The sequence below is a fragment of the Pleurodeles waltl genome, chromosome 11, assembly GCF_031143425.1.
Source record: "Pleurodeles waltl isolate 20211129_DDA chromosome 11, aPleWal1.hap1.20221129, whole genome shotgun sequence".
Classification (NCBI taxonomy): domain Eukaryota; kingdom Metazoa; phylum Chordata; class Amphibia; order Caudata; family Salamandridae; genus Pleurodeles; species Pleurodeles waltl.
In genome coordinates, this window is record NC_090450.1 from 779,267,678 (window position 1) to 779,282,098 (window position 14,421).

At 43.1% G+C, this 14,421-nt stretch overlaps 1 protein-coding gene across 5 annotated transcripts in view; it reads left to right on the plus strand.

Moving 5' to 3' along the window:
• VSIG10 (V-set and immunoglobulin domain containing 10) overlaps nt 1-14,421 on the plus strand; it is a 235,858-nt gene that overhangs the window by 185,165 nt on the left and 36,272 nt on the right. For all 5 annotated transcript variants that reach the window (XM_069214493.1, XM_069214491.1, XM_069214492.1 and 2 more), the window contains one exon: nt 4,630-4,740. In XM_069214493.1, coding sequence (XP_069070594.1) covers nt 4,630-4,740 — 111 coding nt within the window. The remainder of the gene's footprint in view (nt 1-4,629; nt 4,741-14,421) is intronic.

Sequence of the window (14,421 nt, forward strand, 5' to 3'; positions counted from 1 at the left end):
GTATTTAGTTAACATTTAGAACCTTTTCGCCTTAGTACAATTTATTTTATCAGTGCATTGAGATGTATTCATTTAAAAGTGATAGTTTTCAAACATAAATTTGGAAACATAAGTTATTTCCCTTACCCTGAGAACACCACCAATAGTAAATTAAATATGCAAGTCACTTGGTATGTGCACTTTATGGGTGGCCTTGGTTCCTATCATACATGAACAACATTATAGTTTAATAAATCAAAAATAGAAGCAGATTTTGTGCAACACACACCATGAATCCTGTATTTCAAGGTCATCTTAAATGTGATAATGCAGAAAAAGGAGGGAAAGTGAGACTAAACAATTGCCTAGGATCACACAATTTAGAAAAGTGGGTAAGCCGGGATGAATTCCAGGTTTTCTGGTTTCCCATTGTTTTTTTAGGCCACTAAATGTATATCATTTGCTTCTCCTACAACTACCTTGCCACCAATCCCCCCAGCCACCCCACCCGACCGCCACTGCCCTGATATCATTACGGCCCCCAGGCACGTCACAGACCAAACTTTTTGGCCCCTGGGAAAATGTTTGCGAGTACCCATGATTTAGTACATCTCAGCTTCAGAATACATCTCTCTGTGTCTACAAAACTCCCATCACTGGCACAGATTACCATCTTCTACAATCTCCTTCTGGAAAAGAGTTTTGGTTCAAACGGCAATTTACTAGCAAAATATGAAGGCAGTGTACCAGAAGGCTGCAATACACGTTTTTAGCAAGGCAAGTCTTCTTTAACAATGAATTCGGAATCATTTTATACTTTTGGAGAAATTGTAACTATTGTGATTTAACTGGGAGAAAAGTTCTACAAATATGGCAACAATTTTACAGCAGTTTTGAGTCCCAATACATGAAATTCCATATTGCAGTAAATTAAGCAATCTGAATAAATAGGCATCGTTCCGATCACACAGCTTGCATTTTCAGTCAATTGAGTGTGCTGTAATGAGTTCTACGTCTACAGTTAAATAATCACCATAAGAATCTCAGGAGTACCATTTCTCAAGAGAGTGAGTAGAATTACAAGAGTGAATTAGGGTGTCTGTAGTACTACATCTAATATTTAATCAGTTACGACTTCTAGAAAACATATTACTATGGTACAGTGGGGCTAGGAGGGTGTGGCTGGGTTCACGGCATCTGCTGTTTCCAGATTCGTTTTAAACATTTGAGCAGGAGTAAATACACTGAAGGTTTGTTGGGATAGAGTGATGGCAACCTGGGTGGGTCAAGAAGCTGTCAGTGTGTACAGTGAGGTCAACATTCACTCTGCTGTTCATCTGCAAAAATAAATCCACCTCCTGACATAATGATTTTCCCAGTGACCACTTGGCGCCTAACGTATACAAGTGGCAGCTTGAACCTTAAACTAACCATCATCATGGCATCTATCAGCCTCTAGATGGTATTCTGGCAGAACTCCCCAACCCGGTGCTCTAGAATTAGGAAGCATACAGGCCACAAACCACTACATATAGGCCTAGATCTGTATTTACGACCAAACTTTCTGCCAGATGTCCAAGATATGCATTACAGCAGTGGTTCCTGATTGAAGAATAAAGTATTTGCATTGGAATAGCATTAGTCCAATAAAAAAGGGTAGCAAAGTACATGTCGGAATTGTAGTTATTTATGTATGTATTTATAATTTACAGCCAGTTAGCTTCTTCATTGTGATTTATTCTTGTATCACAAAGAGATAAAGGCTTTGGTGCATCAGGCCATCCATTTGCCTTCCAGATCTAAAGAATGGGCAATACAAACACACAAATGATGCAAGGAATGCCTGCAGTTGCTTGGGGTAGCATTCCAATCGATTGTTTTTCACCCACTGTGCAACATTGGACAGAGACTCGCCTTATGCAAATCAGTACTGACTCTGCTTCTAATGGGACCAGTGCATCCCAAACTGTCAGGAGAGGCCCCCTTCATAAGGGAACACAAGCAACTCGAGACTGCTTTCAGACTTATTAGTCCTTGTCAGTGAGGTATTGTTTGTATCCTAAGGCACAGCGCAGAAGAGGGCCAAACATGTCTTTCATTGCTTGTGTTCCAGTTCAGAGAGGGCCTAACCTGGCAGTTAAAAAGGGGTTTTCTACTCCTGGACTTGTAGGCACCTCTATACTCATTTGGCAAGTGGTGCTGTTTCAACACGTTGTCAAGCGAGGAAGCTCACTTTGGTCATAGCATGCTACAGCATTTTCTGCAGTAGATTGTAGTTTTGTTCCACCTTTAGCCCACCTTCTTTGTTATTACTGTTTTGTGAGTTTTTCAAGAAAAGAACAAATTGTATAAAGGGTATCCGACAGAAGAACTACTTGCTTGTCTTTGGCGGCCAGTTTTTACTCATGGGTACTGCCTCCAGCATAGTGATTGATGATTGCCATCCTTCCTACACATTTGATTGGGAATCGGGTGTGTGTGTGTGTATGTATATATATATATATATATATATATATATATATATATATATATATATATATATATATATATATATATTTTAAGAATCTTTTTATTGGCATTTTCCTCATACGCTTACACATTACTCCATCAGATGAATCAGATGAAAGGCAGATCAGAGCAGAGGCCAGATACGCGCCAAGTAACTTTCCCCCATCATCTTCAACAAAACTATCCCCCCCCCCAACTCAGACATTTTCTAGACTGTCTGTCATGCATTGTGCAACTGTATCAGGCATTAGTGTTTGTCCTCACATCCCTTAATTCTAGCAGATGGTCAAAACACAGGTGTGGATACAAGCATGGGATTTATCCTCGGGTGTCTGCTGTGGCCTACCTCGTGCGCCCCTGCAAGCCCCCCTCCCGTTGGCAACCCTCCCACTTTTGCTTATGCAGTCCATACCAGTTACCCGTTTTAAGTACCACTCATCGGGGTAGCGGCCCTCGACAGTAGGCCTCCTCAGTCCTCCAGGGGCTCTATACTTTCTTGAACAGGGGCAACCCAGAGCTTTATACACTTGCTCCTACACCAGCTAAGGTTCAATTCCCACTCGCACATTATGAGCAGAAGGGGGTTCCCCCATCGTTTGGCTATATCTGTCTTTGCTACCGCTAGGGCTACATGTCCCATGCCTTTCTTGTCAGTGTCGTCAAGTGCGGGAATCGCTTTCCATGATTACTCTTCCGGAGAGAAATCAAGTGGGAACTGAAACGTGCATGGATGGTACCCAAATGCAATAGTGATGTCACTTCTGGCGTCAATTATGTCATTGATGCGATGAAGAAGTCTTAAAAGCCAGCTCAACTCCTCTTTGTGGCTGTGATAAGATTTTCCAGGTCCAATCTGCACATGGCACCACTATCGATATATGATCAATATCGGGACTAATAGGCCATCCATCAGGAAGACTGTTCCCAGAGATTATATTACTTTTTTATGCGGTATATCTTAAAATTAAATTTATAATGTTCCCATAAACAGCTTTCATAATATATAATTACAAGTTGACATTATAATGATATTGCATTACATATATCACGTGCGTGTGCACTGTGAAACAGTGCACAGAAGATAACATGCAATGGACTCTGTACATATTTTCTCCAAGTGTCACTGTCTGGAATTTGGAACAATGGTTGAGTGTTTTTTTCGAAATAGGATTTTATTGAGCTTTTATTATTTAAATACACCTCCTTTTAAGTTTAATGGTCGATAGCTTTCCAGCATGCAATTATCAACTGGAAATGTTATACATTTTGACAAACAGCACCACTGGCATGTGCTTATAAATCCAAATTTTTTCAAAACAGTAACCTAGGCGGGCGTTGTAGTCCTGTGTGGTATGTAGTCACTGATAACCTGAGAAGTTTGAAAAACTAAGGCTGAGAACATAACGTTTAATTGATATAGGCATTCTGTGTTACCTTTTAGTCTAATGCCCTATTAAGATGTATTTTCCTGTCGCTCAATACCGCTTTGATGTTGGATTCCACAAATATAGCAATAACACAGACTCTAATGAAGATGGGTGCGTCCCAGTAGCACAGTAAGATGTAAAGATGCTTCTCTAAACCTACTACAGAAAGTAGAAATGGATCACAATTCCTTTACCTTAACGCTTGCAAGAAAAAAGCAAGTTTGTTGGCTTTCACTGTTGGATGTAGAACAGTTGTTCTAAATCAGCAACATGTTGAAGTCTCGTGAGAAAAAGGATATGTAAAAGAAATACCAGGCTCCATAAAGAGATAGAATATATACCCCCCGTCGCTGGGTGGTAGATTTTATAGATACTACTTATTGACTTCTCTTTTAGAACTAACACCATGAGGCAAATCAGTGTATGGCATTAGTTTGGGACATGCTGTCACCTGGGTAACGGGGATCTCTGCAGTTCTAACAATTGATGGGGAGCAAAAGGAATATCAGTGTGTGCTCTATTGAATCTCATCTGTGTCCAAGGGTGCTACTGCTGGGCAAGAACCCTGTCACAGGACTGTCCGATGTGTCTGTGTGTGGGGGGCGGCAGATATTTTATGATGGTCAAGTGTCCCAGACAGATGAATCTGGGGCTGGAAAGGCATCAGTTGAGGAAATAAACAAAGCTCAGCCACCCCTTGTCCTTTGTTCCACAGGTCAGCGCAACATTGTGGGGATAGTCACTGCCCTGGTGATCCTCTTCATCTTCGCCATTGGGAGCATCACCATTTTAATTTTGTACTGTAACCCTGAATTCTGCCTGAAAGGTATGTCAAGTCAAGTAATGTGCATCTTTTTTGTAAAATATCACTGTAGTTCATTCTGAATTATATCAAGGAATTCACATTTGCTTGCCCGAGGGTTTTAAAAAGAAATGACCTGGGAATACATTTACACCTTTATTATTTAACAGACTGTAATGAGGCTAAAGTGAGGAAAAGGCAGTTATTGCTATGACTTGTTTCAGACTAACTGGTGTCAAAGTGGTAGCGCTCTTGCAGCGTATGTCACCGTATTTCGCGGATGTAAAAGGATGTTTTTCATTGAAACTTTAATACAAATGGCAGATTTCGATTTGATAAGAACTAGCACTTGCTTAGACACAATAATGCTATCGAAAAAGGAGCCGAACACCACATAACTTATTGCAGTTCACCACAAACGTAGCAAAGTACACCACTATCACAATTCAGTAATACAAAACAATATGACCTAACTTCTTAACAAAACACAAAGGCACAACATAAAAGTGTAACTCTAAAAACTCCAAAATACAACACTAAACGCCACAAACAGCACAGGCCAGAATAACACAATAAACAGCAGAAGAAAATAGCAGAATAGAAACAATACACAAACACCACAGTATTGCAATAAAAGAGAGTATTTGACATATACACATCCATAGTAATTAAAAAAAACAATGCACCACAAAAAAATATATTACGACTGTACAACATAGCAAGACATCACAATATCAAGTCAACACAACAACAAAACCGCAACCAATAACAACACAGTTACTCGCCCAGAAACAAAACATTAACAAAAATAAAACCTAACCTAACAAAACACAATTTTTATTTTTGTTGTGTTGCTTTGGTTTATTGTTTGTTATTTCTAATGTGGAATATTGGTGGGAGTCTAGCTTGAAGGCTCAACAAACAACTATAGTTCTACAGTGCGTAATAAAATGTATATCATATAGTACGTAAGGAAAATTAAGATAATTAATACTGTCTGAGTTTCGTTTCGAAGGATGTCAGATTTTTTTTTTTTTAACTCTGATGTTTTTATAAAGGTCATTCCAAAGTTAAGTTCTCCAACTTTCAAAGTTCTGACTACAAAGTTGGTAGGTTCCGTATTTTAGGCTTGTCCACTCACTTCACTCCAGATAAGTCAAATATGCCACTTCAGACTTCTTGGGTGGTAAATGGTTGCGTGTTTTTTAGGCTGTAGTTGATACAGACAGATCTGTTTTGTGCCTTTTGTAATCTCTGCTTATAGTTTGGGAGACATGTTTGTGCCCAGCTATATTAAAATATAGATGTAAGGGGGACTGGCTTAACCGTCAACTATGGCGGCCGCTTGTTAAGTAGGCTCCCGGCAGTTGCATTTTATCCGCAATTCAATCCACACTGCCTGTGTATCATGCCCTGTGTTGGGCCCTGGCACTGCTGGATTGAGGGGGACCGAAAGCGACACCTGAATTGCCCACACAGGCTTTCCACCCTGTGAAGCGGACTGGAGTTAGAGGGGCTGCGCCGCTGAGCGCCACCCAAGATGGCGCCACTGCTTTAGACCGCAACTCTGCCTTGGAGCTACAGACTGACTTATTGATGCTGGCTGGGGGCTCTGGATCCCTCTGGCCTCATCCTCCACCTTCATCTGCCCCCCACACCCCTGACATCAGCCTGCCGCAACTAGAAGCAGAGGAGTGCAGCGGTCGCTCACCTGTGGACCTGTGTGGACCGCCTCCCTGCTGGTTCATGTGCTGCCAGTTGCACCTTCCTGCGTAAGCAAAGACCACCCAATCAATGGAGGCTCTGGCTTCCTGGTGCGGTAACTACTTCGACTCCCACCTGAAGGTTTGAGGAGGTGCAGGAAGGACCGGGTTTGGGACGGTTCTGAGGTCAGGCCGGGAAAGGACTTGGAGGCCTCAGTACATGAACAGAGCCTTGCCAATATAGGGATAGCAGCTGATTGGGCGTGCCAGGCATACACTGAATGACTGTGAACCTAGTGGATGGAGGGGAAAGACTCAGACACATGTAGAGGGGGCTGTGGGCACTGCAATGCCATAACATCCATGACTAAAGACAACCCCCCACCCCTGCTACTAAATAAAAGCACCATGGATAAATATGCACAGCCGAGGAGCACTGTGCATCACCCTGGGGCTGGTGGGCAGGCAGCATCAGCTCCAGACAATGCAATGCTCTTGGTGGCTATAACACAATCATGAGACATGCTTGACACCAAGCAGTTGGCTTTGACATCACTCTGCTTCATCATGATCTCAGACGAGCAGTTGAACAGATAACTGAGACTGAGACAAGGGTTTCAGGAGTGGAGGAATTGGTGACTGCCTTTCAACAGAAAGTGAACAGATTTGAGGTGGTGACCAAGGAATTGGCCTTACAGTTGGAGGAGGCTGAAGGGTAGCCCACCACAATATTCTGAGATTGGTGGGCTTTTCAGAGGGATGTGAGGTGCAGCCCATGGATGCTTTGACACAGTGGATCAGCTCGGTGGGCAAGATTGGTAGATCTACTAATCTTATCAAATAATTATATTTCCAGACTATACAAAAATGGTGCAGCAACAACGCCTTTGCAAATTGAAGTTACAGTGTATGCTACTTTACCCAGGACACATGAAAGTCATCTTTAATTCGCAAACTTTTTTTTGAGACTCCAGAGGAGGTCTTTCACTGGACCGACTAGAAGGTGATGTTGAAGCCTCATATTCCAGCTCACTTGGACTCCGATTCATCGCAGGATAATAGGAGGGACCCTCCAGTGAAAACACCATTGATGCTGCATAACTGGTCCCGCTCCTCCTGGAGAAATTATTAACAGGACAGAGACCTGTAGTGTTGACCAGACAGCCTGCTGATCGGACTTCCCCCTTCTGCAAACAGAACCACCATATTGGCACCAGGGTACTACATATCTAAATCATATTGTCTGTGTATTCAGCAGTGTTGGTTATATCATGCTTGACCTCCAACTCTGGAAATAGAAGTAGATTAGTCTCTAGGGGTTGTGTTCATGGGGAGGAAGGATCCATTTGGGGTGAATATAGAGGTCCCCCGTTGGGGCCTTCTGTCTTCACTGTCCACAACAAATTGGGGGAAGTTATTTGTTGAACAAGGTGTGCACGCACACATCCATCATAAGTTCATGCCCATGATCACCTGAGGCGACACAGCCCTGCTCACTGTAATATGTCATAAGTACTGTGGGACCTGACAACCCCATGTGTTATGTCCGCATAGTGTTGTGAATTGTCTGAAGGGTTCTAGACAAAATCAAACGTGATGCAGTCCTGAAATGTGCTAAGAGACTGGAGGGGAATATATTGATGTTACAGGAGACCCATCTTCTTGGCGGACCTGGGTGGACCATCTGGGCAGATACACAGTGGTCACAGGCATCCTCTATGGTGAATCCATTACGCTTTGTAGTATATATGCCCCTCCCCCTTCTTCGACAGGCCTTTGTAGACCTTGTTGTGCATTCAAGGGCAGGGGGTCTCCCTGAGGCTTGTCCGTGAATGGGGAAGATTGGAATGGTGTCATGAACCCTCCAAGGTGGATAGGTGGTGCACACATCCCAATGTAACAGACTCGCAAAAATCTAGGCTTGCCGCCTTGGCCTCTAACCTGGGACTAGCCGACGTGTGGAGAGCTCACCACCCATCAGGATCAGGTTATACCTGCTTTTCCACTGCCCATGGGTCCCTATCTAGATTAGACTATTTTCTTGTATCCACGACTCAAGTACTCAGGATTTTAAATGCCAGTATCTTGGCTAAAGGTCTGTCTGACCATTCGCTGGCAGTTATTGGGCTCCGAATCGGCCCGCAGGGGGGTCAGCCTTCTACTGGCGCCTCTTGCCGTGGCATTTGCAGCTCCCCATATATAGACTGCAGATGCCACAATTTATAGAGAAATACTTTGTCTTTATTGAGGGCACGGTATCTATTGTGTTAGCACTCTGGGAGGCCTTTATACTAGCACTGTGGGGGTTTGACATCAGGTATTGCGCTGAGGAGAGATGTTGTAAAGTGCAGGCCCTGGTAGATCTAGAGACACAGATACAGGACTTGGAGGAGCACAGCCATCATGCAGACGGACAGGTGGCGCTGCAGCAGCTAGGACTAGTACAACAGCAATGTCAACAACTACTTTTAGAAGAAGCCAAACCGATCTGGTGGACAGCACAGAGCCAAATATACCAATGGGGTGGCAAATCAAGCAAACTCCTTCATAGGTTGTGCCAGTCTGCGTATCGTTCTACTGCCCTTCCTTTACTCAGTGGCACACAGGGGACACTGTTGGTAGACCCACAGGTGAAAGCCTGCAGACTTGCAACTTATTTTAGGGCCATGTATGCCCATAGAGAGACATTGCCTCGTGACCAGATAATCCAATTTGTTGACTTGTTACCCCGTCGGACCCTATCAGACACAGTGCTGCCCAGTTAGACAAGATGCTCTCGGAGGTAGAAATCTCAGGGGCCCTTATGGGGCTTCAATGGGGTAAAGCTCCAGGTCCTAACGGGCTCCCCTGTGGATTTTTTTAAGGCATTCATGCCTAAACGTAGGAGACCTATTTTAGAGGCCATTCACACCACTGTTGGTGATGCGACCCTTCCACCTGAGTGGTGACATGCCGAAATTGTGATATTTCACAGGACAACTATTCCTCCTTTTGCTGGATTTCCCTCCTGAATATAAAGGCAAAGCTTCTGGCCAAAACCCTGCCAATTAGACTGGCATGTTACATCTCAGAATTGGTCCACCCCGACTAGGCAGGCCTTATGCCTGGCCGAGCCACACGCCACAATATGTCACATTTCAAATGCCCTAGCTCTTGCACATCACCTGGGGTGGCTTGCAGCAATACGCCTGATGGATGTCGCCAAAGCGTTCGACTCAGTCTGCTGAGACTATCTATTTGCCCTGCTTCAGAGCCTGAAATTTGGCCCCAGATTTTTTCCCTATGTTTGGCTGTTATATACTGACCTGATGGCGGTGGTCAGAGTGGCGGACCATATATCGGACTCATTCCTGATTCAGCGGGGGATGCTCCAGGGGTGTCCCCTCTCCCTGCTGCTATTTGTGCTGATTGTCGAACCCCTGCCGGTTTGGGTCAGGATGGATGCCCAGGTACAGGGTTTTGAATGGAGCTCAGAATGCTCTGACAGGATAGACCTATACTTATATGACATCCTGTTTTTTTGTGACCGACCTGGAGACCTCAGGACCGCAGCTCATAAAGATCATGCACATTTTCGGAGAAACGTCCGGTCTTTACATGAATATTTCAAAATCCATTGTGTTTCCCGTGAATGGGTGCACAGGGCCAGCAGACTGAGCACCAGGATTGAAATCAGTGGAACATGGTTTTAAATATCTAGGATTGTATATATCACCGGATGCATCATGGTCAAGGAACTTAGAAATGGCTCGGGTCCAGGTGAGGTAAGAGGTGAGGACCTGGTCTCTCCTGCCGTTATCTTTCATGGGACGCTCAGCTATATTTAAAATAATCTCCCTACCACTACTGTTATACCAATTGCAGAAGTATCCATATGCCATCCCCCGGTCCTGGTTTCAACAGCCAAATACAATCCTTACCAAATTTGTCTGGGATGGAGGGACTCCACGTATTGCCCTCTCTAAATGTTTCCAATCTACTTATAATAGGGGCATTGCAACAGCGGATATCAGTTGCTATTACATTGCCTCTAACTTAGCAATCATAAATGATTTGTGGTATGACCATCATGGAGACCCAGCGTATGCAGCTGTGAAATGGGCGATGTGTACGGTCCCCTTGCTGGAAGATCTATATGGAGGAGGCAGAATTGCTGCTCTTCCGCCGGCAATTGAGGTAGTCCTAAAGGTGCAGAAGTGTTCCTTGTGTTCTATGGGGTGATGGGGATAATTGAATGAGTAGACCGCATTATGTCACGGTAATGTGCTGTAACTTGTGGCCTAATTGGAGGGCTTTAGGAAATGGGATACCATAGGTATCTCCACTCTTGGAGATGTAATGAGTAGCACAGTTCTGAAATCATTTCAAGAGTTACAGCTTGAATACCAATTACACCATAGCCAATTTCATTGCTACCTACAGCTTCGCCATGCCATAACCCATTATATTAGTTGTCTCAAGACCCTCCCTGACTTTAATCTCCTTAAAGGCAAACTTCTCCTGAGGGATCTAGGGGATCATAAAGTCACAAAAATATCTTGTTCACTGATTTGGCATAGCCCACACACATTGCCCCACCCACTTAGAACACTGTGGGAGACTGATCTTGATGCTCTACAGGGAGTGCAGAATTATTAGGCAAATGAGTATTTTGACCACATCATCCTCTTTATGCATGTTGTCTTACTCCAAGCTGTATAGGCTCGAAAGCCTACTACCAATTAAGCATATTAGGTGATGTGCATCTCTGTAATGAGAAGGGGTGTGGTCTAATGACATCAACACCCTATATCAGGTGTGCATAATTATTAGGCAACTTCCTTTCCTTTGGCAAAATGGGTCAAAAGAAGGACTTGACAGGCTCAGAAAAGTCAAAAATCGTGAGATATCTTGCAGAGGGATGCAGCACTCTTAAAATTGCAAAGCTTCTGAAGCGTGATCATCGAACAATCAAGCGTTTCATTCAAAATAGTCAACAGGGTCGCAAGAAGCGTGTGGAAAAACCAAGGCGCAAAATAACTGCCCATGAACTGAGAAAAGTCAAGCGTGCAGCTGCCACAATGCCACTTGCCACCAGTTTGGCCATATTTCAGAGCTGCAACATCACTGGAGTGCCCAAAAGCACAAGGTGTGCAATACTCAGAGACATGGGCAAGGTAAGAAAGGCTGAAAGACGACCACCACTGAACAAGACACACAAGCTGAAACATCAAGACTGGGCCAAGAAATATCTCAAGACTGATTTTTCTAAGGTTTTATGGACTGATGAAATGAGAGTGAGTCTTGATGGGCCAGATGGATGGGCCCGTGGCTGGATTGGTAAAGGGCAGAGAGCTCCAGTCCGACTCAGACGCCAGCAAGGTGGAGGTGGAGTACTGGTTTGGGCTGGTATCATCAAAGATGAGCTTGTGGGGCCTTTTCGGGTTGAGGATGGAGTCAAGCTCAACTCCCAGTCCTACTGCCAGTTCCTGGAAGACACCTTCTTCAAGCAGTGGTACAGGAAGAAGTCTGCATCCTTCAAGAAAAACATGATTTTCATGCAGGACAATGCTCCATCACACGCGTCCAAGTACTCCACAGCGTGGCTGGCAAGAAAGGGTATAAAAGAAGGTAATCTAATGACATGGCCTCCTTGTTCACCTGATCTGAACCCCATTGAGAACCTGTGGTCCATCATCAAATGTGAGATTTACAAGGAGGGAAAACAGTACACCTCTCTGAACAGTGTCTGGGAGGCTGTGGTTGCTGCTGCACGCAATGTTGATGGTGAACAGATCAAAACACTGACAGAATCCATGGATGGCAGGCTTTTGAGTGTCCTTGCAAAGAAAGGTGGCTATATTGGTCACTGATTTGTTTTTGTTTTGTTTTTGAATGTCAGAAATGTATATTTGTGAATGTTGAGATGTTATATTGGTTTCACTGGTAATGATAAATAATTGAAATGGGTATATATTTTTTTTGTTAAGTTGCCTAATAATTATGCACAGTGATAGTCGCCTGCACACACAGATATCCCCCTAACATAGCTAAAACTAAAAACAAACTAAAAACTACTTCCAAAAATATTCAGTTTTGATATTAATGAGTTTTTTGGGTTCATTGAGAACATGGTTGTTGTTCAATAATAAAATTAATCCTCAAAAATACAACTTGCCTAATAATTCTGCACTCCCTGTAGATGATGATTGGAGCACAGCGTTGAGAGCACCTCGAGAAGCAGCCATATCGGCACGTCTCGGACCCATCCAACTCAGTTATCAATGGCACATTGGAATGTTGAGTTTCCCGATATGCCTGCGTTACGGGATAACTGAAGGGACTTTCCTACACACTGTATGGGCTTGTACACCGCTAAACAGATTTTGACGTGTGGTGACCTCTTGTCTTAGTGAAGTCCTCTATTTGGCGATCCCATTGGACCCACAGTTGATCCTTTTTGCATGTCACAGACATGTTTAGAGGTAATAGATATAAAAGGGCACTCCTCTTCTTAGAGTTGACATTGGCAAAAAGGGACATTGCTAAAGTGTGGAAGGCTGAGCACCTCCCCTTTCCTCGCGTTGTGGAATGATGACTCGACCATTGCCTGGGGCTAGAGATTTCGGTGTATTAGGCAAGGGGATGTCCTCAGAAACACCATAAAATTTGTCACAGGTGGACCGACTATGGAGGGATTATTTTGGAGCTGGTCCACACTATTATCATGCATCTTGAGGAAGAGATTCAGATGTATGGAGTTAAAGGAAGGGGACATGAGATATCCCTGTGAACTGTCATTTGCTTGGGGGTCTTTTAATGCTTGTGGGGTGGCAAGACAGAGGGGGTCTTATTTGCAAGGTTTATATTATAGTCTATTAACAAATAGATGATTTTATTTCTTATGCATTAGAGGGAATCGTAGGCCATATCATCTTAAAACCCTCAATAAAATCTGTTATGAAAAAAATATATAGATGAAACCACCTCTTGAATGGCTTGTAGTGCAATTGCCAGTGTGAGACAGAAAAGGCATACAACTGAAAATTAATAGATTTTACTACAATGTGCATCTGTGGTGGATTGTATTATTTTAGTAATTTGATAAAACAGAAGTCTCAATACAGCAATAAACAGATGATACCCAGTCTCAAAATATTCTCCATAAATGGCATAATCGTCTTGCACACTACTTTCATCAAACTCTGGTCGTAAATGGTTAACAACTGCCTACTGCTCAGTCGGTAAAAAAACAGTTCTTCCTCTTGATCATAAATCATAGAAACAAATTTGACCCAGCTCTTCGTAATGAACTAAGGGCAGATATACTAATCCATTTTATGGGTGCAAACCTTGTGATATGCAAAATTAAAGTCTTTGTAACTTAAAAATAGCTTTTAGGTATGCTCTAACCCCATTTTACGTTTCGGTAAAGCCTTACTGAATCGCAAAATCGGTTTGGAAATAGATTGCATATCATAATTTGGAAGAGGCGTGTTCCAAACTGAAATTCGGAAGCAGGTGTATCAATAGTTTGCAATCAGAATTCCAGTTGCAAACCATTGGATACTTACCAAAACCTTAAAAGAGGTGGTAACTCTTTCATAAAAGTGAAGGGTCCCTAATGTGACCATGCCCTTTTGTGAAGGTTAAAAAATAGTTTATTGATAAGAAGGTAGTGGTCCACTGGACCACTGCAAAATGTAAAACATATTTTTTTTTTTTAAAGAACCTTTTAAATGCCCTTTTTTACGTAAGTAAAACGGTCAGCATTTAAAAATAATGTTTACCTTATTAAGACTCAATCACAAACATAGAGTGTGCTGACCCCAGCAGGCCACCATCTCTTTGTGGCCTCGAGTCTTAGAGAGTCACTTTTTGCAGTGTACCTCATTAGTAATCATGAGGTAGGTTGGAGTGCAAACCACTCAGAATGGGAATTGCGTGAACCAGCTTATTAGTACATAGGTCGCCTCACAAAACCACAGACAGTTTGTAAAACCTTGGTGCACAATTTTCTGCT